Genomic DNA, 19,195 nt, shown 5'->3' on the forward strand with positions numbered 1-19,195 from the left:
TTGTTCCTAATGTTTATTAATGACCTCCCCGACAAAACTGCCTCTGAGATTGGTATATATGCTGATGACACCACACTCTATAACAGGCATGACAGGAAAACAAATGAACACATAACTAAAGAAATGGCAAAAACACTAGAGGATGACCTCCAATCTGTAGTGGAATGGGGACATAAATGGATGGTCGCATTCAATGCTGCCAAGACTAAACTGGTTTCCTTCAAAAATTACAAGAAACCTTCTCTGCCACCAATAGCAATGGCCAGTGACCTGCTTCCCTAACTGTACTGACATGCAGAAGTTCAAGTGTAACGTGAACTGACACTTTCTGCCCAAATCCCAACATAGTGCCCCAGTAGTTGCTGCCCCTGATAGTAGCCCCTTACACCAAAGTGGCAATGTGCCTTATTTTGGGTGAAAATATAATAAAAAAAAAAGAAAAGAGAAGCGAAGTTGATGTGGCGACGAGAGGTCTGCTCTCTTGGTTGGAAAAGATTGTCATGAAGTCACCTGGTCTAGTTAAATGTCAAGACCACCAAGTGAGCAGGAAACGAAACTTGAAAAATGTGCGAGTGAGCTGATAAGTTAGTTTGGACAGATAATACAGAAAAAGCAATATGGGCTGAAGAGAGGGAAAGAAACAGGGAAAAGAGAGAGAATTAAGGAGAGATATGGTTCACGAGAAAAAAAAAAGAATATAAAATAATGGGAAAGAGAAAGAAGCGGTTCGGAGGCAAAGAGAAAGAAGTAATCTTCAAATGATGGAGGGGGAAGAAACCAATTTAATAAAAACGATTGTTTTTTAGGAATAAGATCTTTTTGCTGGCTGGCATCAAGACATGCACGTCGCCCCACTTGGGGAGGGTGGGGTGGGGGCAGAAACCCTCATAAGAGCTAAGTTGAAAAACTCTTGTTCTTAGCTGGAAAATTAACTAGATGCATCACGAAGCTCGGATCAAAGGACTCGACTTTAAATGAGTATATCCTGAATATCTTAAAATGATTTATAAATAATTATTTTGTTTGGTTTATACGAAAATGACTCCCAGTTTTTCCTTGTTTCTCGATTGCCGGCCTAAATGAAGATGCAGTTTATTTCAAGTATGCCCTCACACCAGACGATGGAAGAGACAGACTGGATCCAGCACGAAGCCAGAGTGATGGCCGAAGTGGACAATGTTGCCACACAGACTTAAGGTCATGCACGTTTCGCATGCCCTGAGCAGCAGAGAGGTATTTTCCAGTGATCAGTGAAAGTCTGGTCATCCTTGAGGGGTCCAGCACTAGACAAGTAAGAATGTAGCCCTGCTGGGTTGCATCTATGGTCCTGTGAGACGGGAGCGATGAACGCGGCTAGGTGTACATCACAGTATGCTCCTGTGAACCAGAATCCGACAGTTGCGGCCCACACAGGAGGGGATAGGGTTATATATGGACTGATCCATAAGCATACCAACAAAAGTTTATAAGCTTGAAGAAAAGCGAGGGACAAATCGAAAGAGGGGCACTTTGATGGGTGGAGCAATTCCAAGCATGTAGCAGGAAGCTTTGACTGATTGAAACAATTCATATTGATTGGAGAGTTTAAAACTGTGTTCCTGATGATATGAGGATACACCTGATTGATGAAAAAGCGCAAACTGTGCTCTATGTATCTTGGTGGATGAATATGGAATAACACATAGGAAAAATAGGTTAAAGTCCCCGGGACCAGCACATTCACAGGTCAGGAAAAGTTATGCATCTAATGGGAAAAAGGGCAATCCGCGTATGCCTATCAAGAGCCGATCACTCATACCAACCATTGTGCGGATAGGAGACAAGACCCATAGTGTGTTTCAGCTGCATGAAGCCAAGTCACATGGCTGCAAAATGTCAGGTGACAATTGAACCTATTGATGTTATCCCAGGCAAATGACAAGGAGTTGTGTGTCAAGAAGTAAATAAAATGTACAAACCTTTTCTGTTGAAAGGATGTATTACTTGAGACAAAGAAAGTTGGAGGGAACCCATTAGCATTCTCAGGAATACAGGTGCATCCCAGCCCCTAGTGGAAAGAAGCCAAGTACCCAGATGGGCGATAATAGCTGTAGGTAGATCAATCACAATTAAAGGCATAAGAAATAAACTTATGAGGGTGAAGTTATTTAAAGTCCATTTTTTTTTTTTTTTTTTTTTTTTTTACACAGTGATCACCACTTATCAAGGCCCGGAAGCCACTCAGGGATAAGGGTTATTGCAAGTACATTACGTTAGTGTGGAGATTTGATGAAGTGTTTAATTAAGGGGGTGGTTCATTAGGAATTTGTTAACATTGGACTTGAAGACATCCAAGTTGTAGTCTGGTGGGAAGCAGGCAGACGGAACAGAGTTCCACAGGCGTGCAGTTCTAAGAAAGAAGCTTTGTTCATGGAATCCGCGTTTTGATTTAGGCACAGATATAGAGTGGGGGAAATTTTTCACAGTGGATTCAGCTAGACGGGTGTTTTTCGTGAAAGATTGGCGAGGGGGGACCAGAGATTGGAATTCAGATGAGCACCTGCCATGGAAATAACGATAAAACAAGGATAGGCTCGCAACGTCTCTTCTGTGGAAGATAGGTTGCAGGGTAGAGAAAAGGGCATCCTCCATTAAGCCACGAAGTCTATTTTGTACTCTGTCAAGGCAGGATAGGCTGATTTTAGCAGCTCCTGCCCAGATATGGCAACAGTATTCCATCCTTGGATGTATTTGGCTTTTATATAGATAGAGAATTGCATCAGTAGTGAGATATCTTCCGGAGCAGTAGAAGGATCCCACCATCTTTCCAGTGACCTTGGCAACAGACTTGATGTACGTGTTCCATTTCAGATCAGGAGTAAAGGTCAAACCCAGAAGCTTGTCAAAACACGGGGCCTCACCCAGACGAGAGCCATCCATCACAATTGATGCCAGCTGGGGATCAGAGCGTTGATGATGTAAGGATAGGAGTTTGGTTTTGGATGCATTAAAGGTAACCAGCCACGTCTTCCCCCACTGAACCACGCACTCAAGATCAGAGGAGAGAGAATCAGAGAGAACTTTGTCATTTACAGCTTTTGATGTGTTGCCGTAGATGGTCGTGTCATCAGCATAGATGTCAACGAATGATTTAAGTATGTGTTTAGGGAGGTCATTGATGTAGATCAGGAAGAGAGTTGGGCCGAGGATGGACCCCTGAGGGACTCCAGCATTTATATCGCAGGCCTCCGATTTTTGTCCATCTACCACTACTCTTATGAGCCTATCGAAGAGAAATGATTTAATGATTGAGAAAACATTTCCAGTTATACCATAGCTGGAAATCTTGTGAAGTAGACCCTTATGCCATACCTTGTCGAAGGCCTTTGATATGTCAAGAGCAATTGCCCTAGAAAGAAAGCCTTTGTCAAGGGATTCACTAATCCTGTGGGATATAACCGTTAGCACATCTGCGGTAGATCTTGCAGAGCGGAAACCATATTGTGTGTCACTAAGAAGGTTATTACTGCTGAGGTGGTTGACTACTTCTCTATTTAATATGGATTCCAGCAACTTACTCATAACACACAGGAGACTTATTGGTCTGTACTGAGAGGGAGATGACTTATCACCTGAATTCTTAAATACAGGGCAAACTGATGAGGTCTTCCAGGGAGTCGGAAAGCACTTCTCCTTTGGGAGCAAGTTCTGGTTGAAGCTTTTTTAACACTATAATTGGGATGCCATCAGGGCCAGTTGCTTTACTGGAATCTAGGTTCTTGATTAGCTTGGCGACCTCATGCACGGATATTTGTATGTTACCTAGCTTGTTCTGTGTTATAGGATGAAATATGGGGAGTTGATGGCCTTCGTCGCATAGGGTAGAATTAGCTGCAAAGTTCTTTGCAAATAGTTTGGCCTTGTCTGATGCTGACGAGATGACCTCTGGTCCATTGATGATGGTTGGGATAGAACGCACACTTCTGTTCAGGATCCTATTTGTTATTTGCCAAAACTGGTGGGAACCAAGCTGCTGATCAGCTACCTTGGATTTAAAAGACTGGGCATATAGCTCTCTTGCATTTTTTATTACTCTTTTACAGTGGTTGCTGGCATTCCTGAAAGTAGCTTTAGTCTCAGTGCATCTATTACGTTCGTAGCTATGGAAAAAGTGATTTCTGTGCACGATAGCAGCAGCACATTCTGGGGAGAACCATGGCTGGCTGTTAGGTTTTTGTTGGAATTTTTTAGATGGTATGAATCGGTCTATGCCTACAATTAACTATTCGGTCAGATCTGATACTATAGAGGACACTTCCTTTTTAAACATGAAGTGCAGAGGTAAATCAGATATGAATGTACGGAAGCTATCCCAGTCAGCCATAGAGTATTGGTATACAGTACGGTGGAGGGGTACGTCTGGGGGCTTCTTACATTTCGTTTTTTCTTAACTGATATGACGGAGTGGTCGGAGGATCCTAGAGGAGAATGAACGGAACATGAACATAGCTCAGGGGAAGTTGAGAGAAAAAGGTCTAGGAGGCTTGCATATTGACCGGGTGTATCGGGCACACGGGTGGGTTCGCAAACAATCTGAGTGAGGTCATAAGCAATGGCAAAATCATGACAAAACCTTCCCTCATCATCTGTCTTATTTGAATGGGTCAGCCATTCCACGTTATGGACGTTGAAGTAACCACAGATGTGGATGTTAGCCGAGGGATGTGCAGACAGTATGTGGTCTATTTTTTCAGATATGCTCTTAAAGATAGTAACTCCGCTGTTGTGGGGCCGATAGAGGGCAAATATAAATGCAGTGGTGTTAGCAAGTGCAACCCTGAAGCACATATAGGGTAAATTAGGATCTTCTCTAGAGATATCCCTGCCACACGGGAAGCCATCCTTAATGTAGGCACATATTCCATGCCCATGGCGATCTTGGGGGTCAGATTTAGCACTTAAACTCATCTAGGGAATCAGATTGGAACTCAGGAGCTAACTACTGATGACAGATGTAGTAATGATATTGAGTAATAACATTGCATTGCCAAAAGTTGAACTGAGCACCGAAAGCCAAACTGAATGAAGATGCAGTGCAAGTCAGAAGGAAGAGAATTAGTTAACAAAACATCCACAGGAATAACGACCACAATAATAAAAAAAGAGAGGTGGAGAAGGTAAATATTAGGTCATCAGATAAAGTGCACCAGAAGTCAGAAGAAATAATATCCCAACTAGGTTTATCTGTGCCAAGACGAGTGTTAGTCAGGGAACAGCATAGCAATGTTGACCTAAAACCACTGCTGAACCGAGTTGAAGAAAAGAGCTGAAGAAGCTAACATTTCCTCAACACTGGAGTGTTAATGAGAAGATGGAATGCTCCAAAGTCAGTGGAAAGAAAAGAAGAAAGAATACGAGAACAGATAATGGTGCCTGATGTATATTGGAAAGACATTTTGAAGGTTGCACACAAAATATCAATGGCAGGTCACCCAGGAGTTAATAAGACTTTAGGAAAGCTGACCAGACACTTTTACTGTATATAATAATATATAATGTATTGTTGTATTCTCAAAAACTTTCTTCCTTATTTTTATGCAAATACAATTCACGTCATTGATTATGATTGAAACATTTTATGGTCGTAAAAATGTGTTGCGGGGTCGAATGTCAGTAGCAATCGACCCTACAACTGAACGACGACACAGGCAAGAAGAAGACGAAAAATGACAATGGCAAAGAAGAGATGACAAACGCAGTGGGTACCCTCGTGAACAAATATAAATCCATTCGGGTTTATTTTTTGTAAAGGAACTGAATGATTGTAGGAAGTCTCAGGCTGAGGGTTGGAATCCAGCTGGTTTTTGAACTGGCCCGGCTACGAGGTCGTCGCTAGTGGCTATGGGAAACACATGCTGGCTTGAGAAGCTGGACTGCTGGGAATCAAGTGTATCAATGGCGAACAGTCGCTGATGCTGCTACTGGGTTCGGTCATTGTTGGTGAGGTAGTCTAAACCGTTCTGCGTAGACATGATTGCTGCTGCTGAGTTGGGTTGGGCCTGTCAGTGGCCCAACCTCACCGTGTGGTGATCTAGCTGCGACTGACCACTTGTTGAAAAAAACTGATGTATTTATACTCGTCCGGTGGACGTAGTTGTAGACACCATGGCTTTGCAGCATTGGTTGTCATTTTTCGTTCTTGATTTGTGTTTGTTTTTGTGTCTTTAAAGTGCTGTAAGGAGTCATCTGTTTGAAGTTTATAGTCATGTGTCATATCAAATTAAAGCTGAGAAAAATGTGAATATTATTCTAGCAGGAATTGTACTATACAGAGTTCCATGGGATAATTATTCCCATTCAAGTACTTGTTGAAGTGCCGTCAGCTGTGGTTTTTATGTTTTGAATTAAGATCTTTTTTTGATGACTAGTTTTGCTTTGGTGGAAACCGCGACAAATGTACCAAAAATAGTCTCTGGATTATGGATGATCTCCTTAATGTACGAATTTAAGGGCAAAGGTCACATAGCATATGCAATTCAGGCCATTACCTTTCCAACAAACCTTCATTTATTAAATTCTGATCCATAGTCGCTGGGATTTTGAACTTATAAAATTGCCAAAAAAGGTGGTATATATATATATATATATATATATATATATATATATTAGTGGCCTGGCAAGGTCACAGAGGAAACAACCGTATCAGCAAAACTGTAGTTTTGTGCCATAGAACCAAAGATATGAGCATTCCAATATTCAATTTGGCTAAGAGTAAAGATATATTCATATATAAATATCCCACCTTTTTTGGCGATTTGATAAGCTCCAAATCTCAGAGACTATTGATCAGAATTTATCAAATGAAGGCTCGTTGGAAAGCTAATGACCTGAATTGTGTAGTGGGCTATATTACATTTGCCCTTTAAGGTCACACATTAAGAGGATCATCCATCATCCAGAGCCTATTTTTGGCACTTCTTTACAGCCATAAACTATTTCAATTATAGTCATTTGTTTTCCTAGTTTTGCATATGAATTACAAAATATCTGATATTTCACCAAAAACCTCTGGCCTTGATGGATGGGAGACTAAAACTTGCTGCTATGGTTTCAAATGATGTGAAATAAAGCAAGGGGAGACTTGATTCCAAATATTTCTCATATGTTATATCTCCCCTCTTTGGTTTTCATGCATAAAGTAAATTTCACAATGTATAAAGATTATTTGATACTGGAGATATTCATAATCGTACTCTATTTTCCAAAAGAGAGGAATTAAAACATATGGGAAATATTTGGAATCAAGTTTCCCTTTGTTGTTATTTCAGTTTTGCTGCTTTGCGATGAATTTTGCTTTTTTTTTCCTTTGTTGTCTCTCCTGTGACCTTGCTAGGCCACTATATATATATATATATATATATATATATATATATATATATATATATGAAAAATGCATATGTGTTAACAATATTAAGTAAACATTCATTCATTTTCTTTTCCATTTATTTAATTTATTATATTATATTTTACTTTTTTTTTTAACTTTCAGTATTAATCATTTCTGTAAATAAAGTAAATTCTGATCAGCAGGAGCTTAGAATGAGGCCCAAGTAGACAGTGATACTCGGATTCTAGTTCCAGTTTGTAACAGTTCCAATTTATTGTTTGTTGTTGAAATTCACATGGCAAGGAAGTTTGTTTTTTATATACATCAGACTAAAAGAATCGTAATGAAGGAATTGGAAAATTAAGGTATTTTTTAACGATGCGATTCCGATTCCGATACCTCCCAAAATACACGATTCTTACGATTAATGATTCCGATTCCGATTAATCGTCCCACCACTAATAATAATCAAAGGAATTTTCCCGCCTTTTTCTTATAGTTAGCTTTCATGAAAACTCATGCTTCTATGGTTGAATTCCGTTTGTGGGGAGCTCGAATTAATCCCCCATTTATGAATCTATTGAAATATTGAAACTTTCAACTTTGTGACGATAAGCATCTTCTATATATAAAGAAATAGTATTCATGTGTTTGTGTGTACAATAGTCCAAACCACTAAAGTAATCGTGACTAAACCTGGCATGATGATGGTCCTCCACATAGGGATGATGTACACCATTTTTCAAGTTTAAGGTCAAAAGTCAAGGTCATAGCCTATGTATATGAACTCTCCTTCAGCCCACACCATTAAAGTGATCATGACCAAGCCTGGCATGATAATGGTCGCAACCTACGGATGGTGCACACTATTTTTTGAGGTTAAGACCAAATATTAAAGTCTGGACTTTGCTAGTTATCACTATTCGATTAAATCCTTAGAATTGCCTCAATCAAGGAAGATTGCTCGCTAGGTTACTAACAGCAAAGGCATGCTTTGCTGCATTGTTTCTGACCAAATTGAAAGATCCTTCAAGGAAGGTGCTCTTTAGCTTTGCGAATATTGTGTCTTCAAAGTCTTTTACATCTTTGAAATTAATTCTTCACATTGTTTATTTTCAGTGTTGACTTTAAATTTAATAAATATCCGTTTAGTTACTTTTATGAATGTATTTTTTCTACAAATATTTTTAGATAATTTTTTTTTTTCAAATAATGCTTATTTACGCACATTTAAAAAATATAGTCTTTAATTATAATAAATAAGAATATTCATAATGAAAGTGATAAAAGTAAATTCATGCATCACAAATACAATTGTGAACACGACAAAGTAGGAGAATGGGTTCTTTGTAACAAGAGAAACAAATGTAACAATGATGATACCAGTTGAAAAAAAAAAGAGACGTCAAACTCTCTTAACCCATCATTCTGTAATATGTTTGACCAGGAACGCACATTATAACTGGCAAACATATAATCACTAATCACTTATAATTAAAAAAAAATCAATACCTAAAATATCAAAATAAATATATTTGAAAAAAATATTACACGCTATACATTCATAAAAGTAAATAAATATATTTTTATCAGGGCACGAGAATCAGGCTATCAAAGTCTATTGAGGCCTCACCCTAAGCTCCTTCTGATTAGAATCAGTTAATATCTCATATCGCTATATGGTCCCCCCTCGCCAATCTTTCTCGAAAAACACACGTCTAGCTGAATCCACTGTGAAAAATTTCCCCCACTCTTTATCTGTGCCTAAATCAAAACGCGGATTCCATGAACAAAGCTTCTTTCCTAGAACTGAACGTCTGTGGGACTGTGTTCCGTCTGCCTGCTTCCCTCCGGACTACAACTTGGATGTCTTCAAGTCCAATGTTAACAAATTCCTAATGAACCGCCCCCTTAAGTAAACACTTCAGCAAATCTCCTCACTAAAGTATGTACTTGCAATAACCCTTATCCCTGAATGGCTTCCGGGCCTTGATAAGTGGTGATCACTGTGTAAAAAAAAAAAAAAAAAAAAAATATTATATTTATAATAAACAAAAATTTTGCAAATATATTTTGGTCAAAATGCTGATGTGTACTGTTGCGGACCAGGATATAAAATACCCTAACTCGCTACAAGAAAAAAATAATGAAACGAATTGAATGAATAAAACACAGAACTCAAATGCTGGAATAAAATAAACATGTTGTTTATTTTCTGTTGAGAAATGATGGTCTCCGTGCACACGTGTTCATTCAGCCGTTGACGACTACGCGCGTGGAAGGAATAGAGAAATGCGAAGTGGCAAGTCGGCTGTAGAAAGAAAGGGTTAAACTCAGTAGAAAGTCGCGCACACGTCTGTGTCGATGGGCCAAAGCGAAGGGGAGATAGAGAGAGTAAGTCAATCCAGTTCATGGAGAGGGAAAAGCGTATTAAGTATGCTTGCGCTTGCCCCACATTACAGTAGCAGGGAAAGTGACGTTAGAACATGCGGTCAGTTCGTCGACTAAGCAGGTCGAACGCTGGTCCAGACGCAAATAGGAAGTTGACAGGTTTTGTTGACTTTTATACTGGGGTCAGTGTTCTGACTGCGTGTGTCTGGCTTTCACTTTAAAGGAAGTGACGTTTCGCATGTGTGTGTACTTGTGCGCGTATGTGTGTATATATGTGTGTACGTTAGCGTGTGTGTGTGTGTGCGTTAATGTGAGTGTATATGAGGCTGTGTATATGCGGTGCGTGTGTGTATATGTGTGGGAAAACATGTTCGAACAGTACCAACTAAACATTCACCTTTAAAAAATTGATTTTAGGAGTCTGTTTTGAATGAATATCACAAGTACTTTTTATGATATTATTTATTATTTTTATTTATTTACCATCAAATGTATTCTCTAATGGGTTTCAATGGTCGCCATTTTGGTTTTAACTTAACACTCGTGTTTTGGTTAGTTTTGTGTCGTCTGCAATAAAACAAAATGGCAAACACTGAAAACCACTAGAGAATACATCGGATAATAAAAGACTTAATACAAAAAATTAATTGTCGGCGACAATTTTAAATGTGATAATCGTTCAAAACAGACCCGAATACCTCTAAAAATCAACTTGTGAAAGGTGAGTGCTTTAGTTGGTATATATCGGCATTTTGATCCACATTTCAATGAAAATAATCAGTTTTTAAATATTCTTATGGGTTTTCAAATTAGGTTACATCGTTTAATACGGACGACTTTTAAAACAGGTAGTCGTTTGTCTTGGTAAATATGCGATTACAACAAATCATCCTCTACATTTGGTCCTAAGTGGCGAGTAAATGCCTGTGAGCTTTCAATGTTACTTTTATAAAATGAAACGGTGTCGCGTTTTCAAACTCGAAAGGCGTCGGATATTTAATTGGAAGCGACTTTGACTTCTTTACACCGCCTATATTCTGATCAACACCGGAAATTGACGCATCCGATGTTTATTCGCTTTCTTAAAAAGAAATTATTAACACCAGATTTTAATTATGAAGAAGGAAGAACGGGAAGAAAAAGGTGAAGAATATTTATTAAAAAAATGTTTTTCAAGTATTTTTTTTTCATTCTTTTGTGCATTTTGTTTAATCGTTGCACTCAAATCTGAGAGCAATATTCACGGGTATTCCGTAAACAACCGGTACTGAATAAAAGTTTGCGCATTTATGCAAAATAAGGACCGTACTTGAAATTATACAAAATACTGTTAGAAACTCGCTCAACATAAGTTACAGTGACATATGCTGACATATATTCAGTGAGGTTTTAACAGTATTTTGTCTAGTTTTTTTTTTCATTTTTAACTCATTTTTCCAAACTTACCATGTTCAACAGAGAGTCCGGCACCATTTTTAATTTTCCAATACATCAGTAAACACTATGTTTTTCGAGCTGAATAAACATGTTACATCAAATAAAAACACTAAAAAATTATCCAGTTAGGTAGAAAAGTAACTTATCTTGTCTTTGATAACATTTATTTGCTATATATTTGTTTTCTGACAACTTTTTCGAATCTGTGTATAATAATACAAATCGAAATATAACATTTACGATGTTTTTGTTTATTAAATTGTTAGATGAAAGTACAGAATCGTTACTCCCCCCTCCATGTTAAGAATAACATTAAGTAAATTTTTACGTGAACTCCAACAACTCACCGGTCACATTCGAAATGTCGACTTTTATAGATTTTCGGGTGTGTTGACAATAAATATCACATTGAAATTTGGAGCTGATAAGTCGTTTACCAGATATGAAAACATTTGTTATCCAACATAAAAGCTAATGTAATCCTGGCAGCCATTTTTTTTTCACAACCGAGCATTTAGTAATGCGGCGCATTACTAAATGCGCATGTGTGCCACTGTGCCACTGAAGCAGACAAAAAAGCAAATATTTTGTGCCCCCATGGGGTGTTTATTCCGAAAGCCGTTTTCAACATGGGGAGGTTAGGGGGTGTTTATTCCGAAAGCTGTTCTTAACATGGTGAGGTTAGAGATGGTGTCGGGATTATTTCACCAACAAGAAGAGGGGGGGGGGGTAAGAAAAGGCAGTAAGGGCTTGCAACGAATGGTGACGTTGCTTTTTTTTTTTTTTTTTTTTTTTTTTTTAATTCAATTTTCACCCCAAACAAGGCACAGTGCCACTTTGAAGCAGGGGGCTACTATCAGGGACTTAATTAGCGGGGTCATTATGAAGGGAGATGAGTAGAAAGATGTTTGTTAACATTACACTTGAACTTCTGCATATCATTGCAGTTGGGAAAGCAGAATCCCGGAAGGGAGTTCCAAAGACCCGCAGTTCTGGGGAAGAAACTATTGGAGTAAAAGGCTTTCTTGCACCTAGAGATCTCTACTGTAAAGGGATGAGACTTAGTAGCTTGTCGGGTTTAGTTACGTCGGGGAGGTACAAGTGTTTGCAGTTCGTCAGAGCATTCACCATTGAAGTATTTGGAGAACAGGCAGAGGGATGCAACATCTCGTCGATGGGACAGAGACTGAAGCCTAGATGACAGTTCAGGACCTATCAGGTTGGCGACTCTCTTTTGAACCCTGTCCAGGAGCGAGAGACAAGAAGCAGATGCACCAGCCCAGATGTGACAACAGTACTCCATACATGGGCGAATGGTTGCCTTATAGAGGTATAGGATACTGTCAGGCGTAAGTAGTTTTCTAGCACGGTAGAGGGAGCCAACCTTCCTTGCAGCAGCCTTGGCAATGCTCTCAATGTATCTATTCCTCTTGCTTACAGGCAGTCTTTTCTTGTAAAGGTGACAATTAACTGGTAACGTTTGCCGAACAACAGTAACGAGGTAATGAGTCTAAGAGACGGTAACTAGCTTCTTAACTAATCACTAACCCGTAGTGAGACAACTCCATTTATACATACTAACTCTCAGTGGCGAGAATTCCAACGTGATTTCCAATGAGATTAGAATGTCTATTTAACTTAGTAGGAAATAGACATCCAGTTTTTCAGTAACGGCAAAACAGCAGTTCAGTGTCTTTTCTTCCATCCGACCCACCCCCGGTAAGTCAAATCAATTTAAATTTTTGCACACATCCCCCCCCCCCCCAAAAAAAGAGAATTCCTGATTAAGGGGAATAAAACAGTCAGTTTAGACCCTTGATAGGCTGGATCTGCCCCTTGTTAAATCTCGAGGATTGCAGTTATTACAGCACCATTGTTCATCTGGTGGTGCTTCTATTAGGCCAACACGGTCGAAATGAAACCAATCATCGCATGTATCACATGCTATCATTGGTCTAGTATCTTCTGGTCTGTTGCAGGCTGGACGGATCCAAATTATCGTGCTTTCTCTCCTTTGTCGGTCAAGGCTCACATCTTGAGAGCTTGATGGTTCCATGTCTGTTGGGTCGGGTTCTTCTGGTTGTTGAGAGAATTCTAGAGGAAATAGATGTTTGATGGAGTGCATATCTATAGCTCCATTCCCTTTCTTCACCTTCACCATGCGTACCAAATTATCACTTCCTTGGATTAGTTCGAGGACTTTACCTAGGGACCAAAAAGGTCTAGTCTTCAGAGGACTTTTAATGAGTATTATATCTCCTGGTTTTATCTTATCTCAAAGGAAGAGTCGGCTAGATTCAAGGTTCTTTCTCTGAGGCTCAATAAGTAGTCTTCATTTCAAAGTTTCCTAAACTTTTTCAGACTATCTTCCTGAGAGCGCAGGGTTTGAATCAAGTCCCTTCGTGCAAGCAGGTCCATGGTTTCCAGGTCCTGGTCTTCAACCCTCCTTAATATTCCATGACCAACATTGGCGTTCATGAGAGAGTTTGGAGTTAAAATGTCCAGCTCCGAATCATCAGAGCTTATGTATGTCAGGGGGCGGCTGTTTACTGCTCTTTGAACGTCCGACAAAATGGTTAGTAGACCAAAATAGTCTACTTTTCCTCTTCCTATAGCTTTATATAGGCACGATTTTAAGGTCTTGATAGACCTTTCCCAGCTGCCACCGTACCAAGGAGAAAACAGTGGAATAGTACAATGTTTAAGGTTGTATGAGTTGAACCGTTCTTTAAATTCATCTGCTATCATCCCTTTGTTTATAATTCTGGCAGCAGCAGTAAATCTACGGGCATTATCCAAGTAAAGGTGAGTGGGGATTCCATTCATGTTCGTAAATCTGACAAAGGCCTGTATGAACGATTTTACAGACATATCTGGTACCAGTTCTAAATGTACTGCCCTAATGCTCATGCATGTAAAAAGGACAATGTACATTTTATAGTCGCCATCTTTCCCTTTAACATAAATATGACTGGTAAAATCCACACCAGTATGTAAAAATGTTTGGAAAAATTCAGACGCGGAGTCGGTAGGTTTGTTGGAGTAGGTGTTGAGAAGGAAACAGCATTAAACCTTTTACACTTGGCACAAGTATTAACCACATTCTTAATAGCCTGTCTGGCTTGTGGTATCCAGTAACCTGCTAATTTCACCTCATTTAATGTTGTGGCCAAGCCTAAATGTTGACTTCTTTGATGGCACTCTCGAATAATCAATTCTGTCAGACGATGCTTCTCTCCCAATAAAACCGGATTTTGAACTTCATATGGGTGATATACAGATTTTTATATTCTTCCCCTAGATCTTACAATGCCTTTGGGGTCCAGAAAGAGGTTCAGATCCTTTACCAAGTTGGGCACGTTATTTCCTTCAGGATTGAATAAAAAGTCTAGCTCTGCTGAAAAAGATTGCTTCTGCATTGTCTTAATCAGGTAGGTATTTGCCTGTAACTTGGGATCCATCACTCGCTTTTTTAATCTGTTAACAAACTCAAAGATCAATGAAGTTACACTAATCAATTTACTAAGGCTGGAAAATCTCTCCAGCTCGACTACAGAAGTAGTGACTTCATTCTCTGTTACATAATTCACCGAAGGAACAAATCCACCCCATCTGAGCCTTAGAAAGGCAACCCAATTGATCATGGTGCCAGGAGGATTCTTCCTGCCTTATCCATTCAGGCCCCTCATACCAAAGAGGAAGGTTTTCTTTAAATCTGTTAATAGTTAGGCCTCTGGTGAGGAAATCAGCCGGATTCTTAGCAGTGGGAACATACCTAAAATTCGCTTTTATATCAAGATCAGTTTTAATGTTCTCCGTCATTTGAGTTATGTCCTGTAATCTATGTCTTACAAATATATTTTTTGTTTGGACAAAATCAGCAAGAACCCAAGACAGAACTACTTGGGCATCTGTAATCACATAAATATTTTTTACAGTAATGTCCTTTAGAGACTGTTTAATAAAAGGGAAACATTTCACAGCCAAAAACACAGATAAAAATTCCAACGTTGAGAGGGATCTTCCTTGTAGAGGAGCCATTTTTGCTTTTGCAAATACCAAGGATGATTTTCCATCCTGTACTGCATACACTGTAAACCCATATGCGGATTTAGCTGCAGCACAAAAGAGAAATAATTTTGTGTCCTTTCCTTCATCTAAAACTCTCCTCGGAAAGGATACAGAGTCAATTGCCGACAGGTCACTTGCCAATGTTTTCCAAACAGAAAACATGCTTTGAGGAACAGGATCATTCCAATTCAGCTTTAGTTTCCAAAGTTCTCTCATTAATAAACGACCTCACACTGTTACAGGTAAATAAAGGGACAATGGATCAAATACCTTTGAGGTTTCGGACAATATTTTTCTCTTGGTTGATGCTTCCACGTTGCATGATGGTGGTGGGACCCTTATGGAATCTTGCACAGGGTCGTATAGATAACCTAAGACTTTTTCACAACCAGAATCGAATGCTGATAAGGTTCCATCAGCCTCCATTTTCTTCTTGAGCGCTACACAGTTAGAATTACACGATTGCAAATCAAAATTTCCTTCGTGTAGACGCTCTCTCACAGAGGTATACAGGGCAGATAGGGTTTCAGGATTATTCCCAGGTTAACTCGGTTATCAACATAAAAATTAGACTTCAATGCTTCTGAACACTCATCCAAAGGAAATTTGTCAGCATGGAACTTTAACACATAATTCAAAATAAAAGGGCTTGCATTGAAACCAAACATTATGGTTTTGTAACGGTAGCAATGCAAGTTTTCACCTTTCTTTAAAAAGAAACAAAATCGATTCCGATCTTTTTCGGATTCCAATCGAATCATCAGAAATGCTTTTCTGATGTCGGCCAACAAGACATATTTGTTCGTTCTGAAACGGATTATCAGTCATCAAATTTACGCCTGGATATGCTGCTTCGTTTAATGACACAGAACCCTTTTGTTTATAAGAACAATTAAAAACTGGTCTTATCTTTGTAGTTGTCTGGTCAGTTAATTTTAACACAGGTCTATGGGGAATCCATGTATAGTCTTTAAAATTTTTAGGGGGTACAATTATTTCTTCAATAATACCTTCGTCTTCTTCCTGTTGAAAAACTTGAAGGTATTGGTCATACAACTTTTTCTTCTCAAGAGCCTTTATTACTTTATTCAGAATCCGTAAAGATGCACCATAATTAGAAGGAATAGATTTCAATTTGTCCTCATACCACTGAAGACACACATGATATAAACCATCTTTAAATGTGATGGAATCTTTAGACTGTTTCACCTTCTTTTCATCCAAGGTGGAGAAATATTTTGTCAGTAGGTAATCCAATTGATTCGAGATTAAACATGTTCTCCAACCCTTGCTCAATGTTACTGTCTTTAAACCAATTATTTAGAGGGTCTGGGTAACATTCCTCCGGGTGAATTACATAGTTGATTCTGGAAGTCTTAAGTGGTGGCGTTCCAGCCAAAACTTCTGCATAATTTACTTTTGTTTCTTTTCGTTTCTTGATCTGGCATTCAAAGAGAAAAGAGTTAACATTTCCGAAGGGAATCAATCCTTTTTGTGTTTCAAAAGCAGCTCCATACATACAAGGAATCACCTTTAGGGGTTCTAGGTACTGGATTGCGTCAATCCCTAGCAACCCATCTATAGTCAATGAAGTTTTCTTGCCATAAAAATGAGCGGCCAGTCTACGATTCTTCAGATTTCTAAGCATCTGGAGGAGGCTTTCTAGATTATAAGACAAATTTAATTTTGTTGCCAGAATTGGAAGAGTATGGGTTTTGCCAGTGAACAAATTTAAATCCAAAAAGATTTGTTTAAACATTTAGGACTTGCACCTAAAAAAGTTTTCACATCAATAGTTCTATCCTTTGCTAAGGAGAGGCAATTCAGTTTTTTTCAAATTAAATGGTCCAGGTAAGTCCTCTGACTGCCGGTGTCTAACAAGCAGTTAACTTTTACTTCCTTATCCCCTTTTTTCACAATAATTCCAATTATAGGAGACAGGAAAGTGTTATCACAGTCTTTAGTGCGTAGGCATGAATCAATATGCATATTACTAGTAACAAAAGAACACATGGCAGTCACGTATCCCTTAGATTTACAACGAAGACAACAAACTTTTCTAGATGTCTTCAATGGACACATATTTCCTAAGTGGGATTTTTTAATACAACGAAAGCAGAGGCGTAGCTCTCGACACCTGCTTATTCTGGCCTCATGGGTTGTATAATTATTACAGTTGTCAGACAAATGTTCACTCGATTTACAAAAATCACATTTGGTCTCTGTTATCAGTTTTGTGTTGAACGTCTCGATAAATAAGGATTCAGTTGGTGGCTTAAACTTAGGTTGTGGCCTAGGTTTCTTAGGTGTTCTTGCAGCCAGCACTTGTTTGACTATTCTCGGGGTTTCCTTCAACAGCACAGACAATGAGGGGTAGTAACTGCCAGAAATTCACAGAATTTCTACTTTTATTGCTGGTGGGATCTTCGCAAACAAAACTTGCGATATTATAATTGCTCCGGCCGACCTATCATCATACAAATCGTAATTGTATGAAGCCCTTAATTCCCACATATCAGCCTGGGTCTTCACAATAAAATTTTTCAATTCCTCCAGATTCCCAAGATTATCAAACTGAAAATCCAGTATTCCCTGTATAATCTCGCCTCTTATTTCTTCCTCGTCCACATATTGGTCCTTTAAAAGTTTCAGGGCCATCAGGTAACTTTCTTCAGAGGGATAAAGGTGATCTATCAGTTGGAGAGCTCTGCCTTCTAATGAACATCTTAAGAAATACAGTTTTTCCGTGTCCGAGATAATGGACCTGGCACAATTTTCAAATTTTACTAAAAAGTCCTTAAAACTCTTTTTGTCTTTTTTAAAGTCATTTTCGTTGAAGTGAGGTCCCTTCAACTTTATTTTAAATGGCTCCACCGAAAATGATGATTGGGCTGCCAATTTGGAAGGTGAAGATCTCTTATCAGGGGTCACCGGGTTCTCTTGCTTAGAAATTGAGTCAATATCTCCATCCAATGAGGTGACCACTGGGGTCTCGGCTTGCTCAGTCTCTCGCAGTAAACTTAGCCTTCGTCTGACATCGTATTTAAAGCGAAAGGAGGCAGTACTTTAGCTGGCCAGGGTCTCTGCATCCCCTTCTTTAGCATAAATCTCCCCCATACCAAATGAAACGGCTTCCAACTCTTCCATCCATTCCTCAATTTCCCTCTTGAAATGAGAAAGCACTTCCTCAGGACTCTTTTCTTTTTCTAGTCCTTCTAGAGTTGTCAGCACATTTCTTTGCAGAAGTTTCCGTTTAAGATCAAGCTCTTCCATAGAGACTGAATCCTTCATGTTACAATTCAGGCAAAAGACAGCAAATACTAGAATAATTCAATTCTAGAAGAGGGTAATGAAGTTTCGTTGCAATTTTGTCGGGATTATTTCACCAACAAGAAGGGGAGGGGGGTAAGAAAAGACAGTAAGGGCTTGCAACGAAATGGTGACGTTGCTTACAAGCAGTCTTTCCTTGTAAAGGAACAATTAATTGGTAACGTTTGCCGAACAACAGTAACGAGGTAATGAGTCTAAGAGACACCAACCGACTAGCAAACTAGGTAACTAGCTTCTTAACTAATCACTAACCCGTAGTGAGACAACTCCTTTTATACATACTAACTCTCAGTGGCGAGAATTCCAACGTGATTTCCAACGAGATTAGAATGTCTATTTAACTTAGTAGGAAATAGACACCCAGTTTTTCAGTAATGGCAAAACAGAAGTTCAGTGTCTTTTCTTCCCCCCGACCCAACCCCAGTAAGTCAAATCAATTTCAATTCTTACAATAGTTATACCAAAAGCCGTTCTTAACATAAAATTACTCAAGGAAGTGAAAAAAGTAATTATTTTGTTTTACATGTATTATTAATTCCTCAGTTGTGAAAAAAATGGCTGCCATGGATTACATTAGCTTTTACGTTGGATAACAAATAT

General features: G+C 38.9%; 1 protein-coding gene across 1 annotated transcript in view; it reads left to right on the forward strand.

Annotated features, from left to right (window-relative positions):
• Positions 1 to 10,748: 10,748 nt before the first annotated feature.
• Positions 10,749 to 19,195, forward strand: part of LOC145283564 (GPI-anchor transamidase component PIGS-like) — a 79,319-nt gene continuing 70,872 nt past the window's right edge. The window contains exon 1 of the mRNA XM_080132465.1: positions 10,749 to 10,900. Coding sequence (XP_079988591.1) covers positions 10,873 to 10,900 — 28 coding nt within the window. The 5' untranslated portion in view covers positions 10,749 to 10,872. The remainder of the gene's footprint in view (positions 10,901 to 19,195) is intronic.

The sequence above is a fragment of the Euprymna scolopes genome, chromosome 8 (genome assembly GCF_053919585.1).
Source record: "Euprymna scolopes isolate OS-2025 chromosome 8, ASM5391958v1, whole genome shotgun sequence".
NCBI lineage: Eukaryota > Metazoa > Mollusca > Cephalopoda > Sepiida > Sepiolidae > Euprymna > Euprymna scolopes.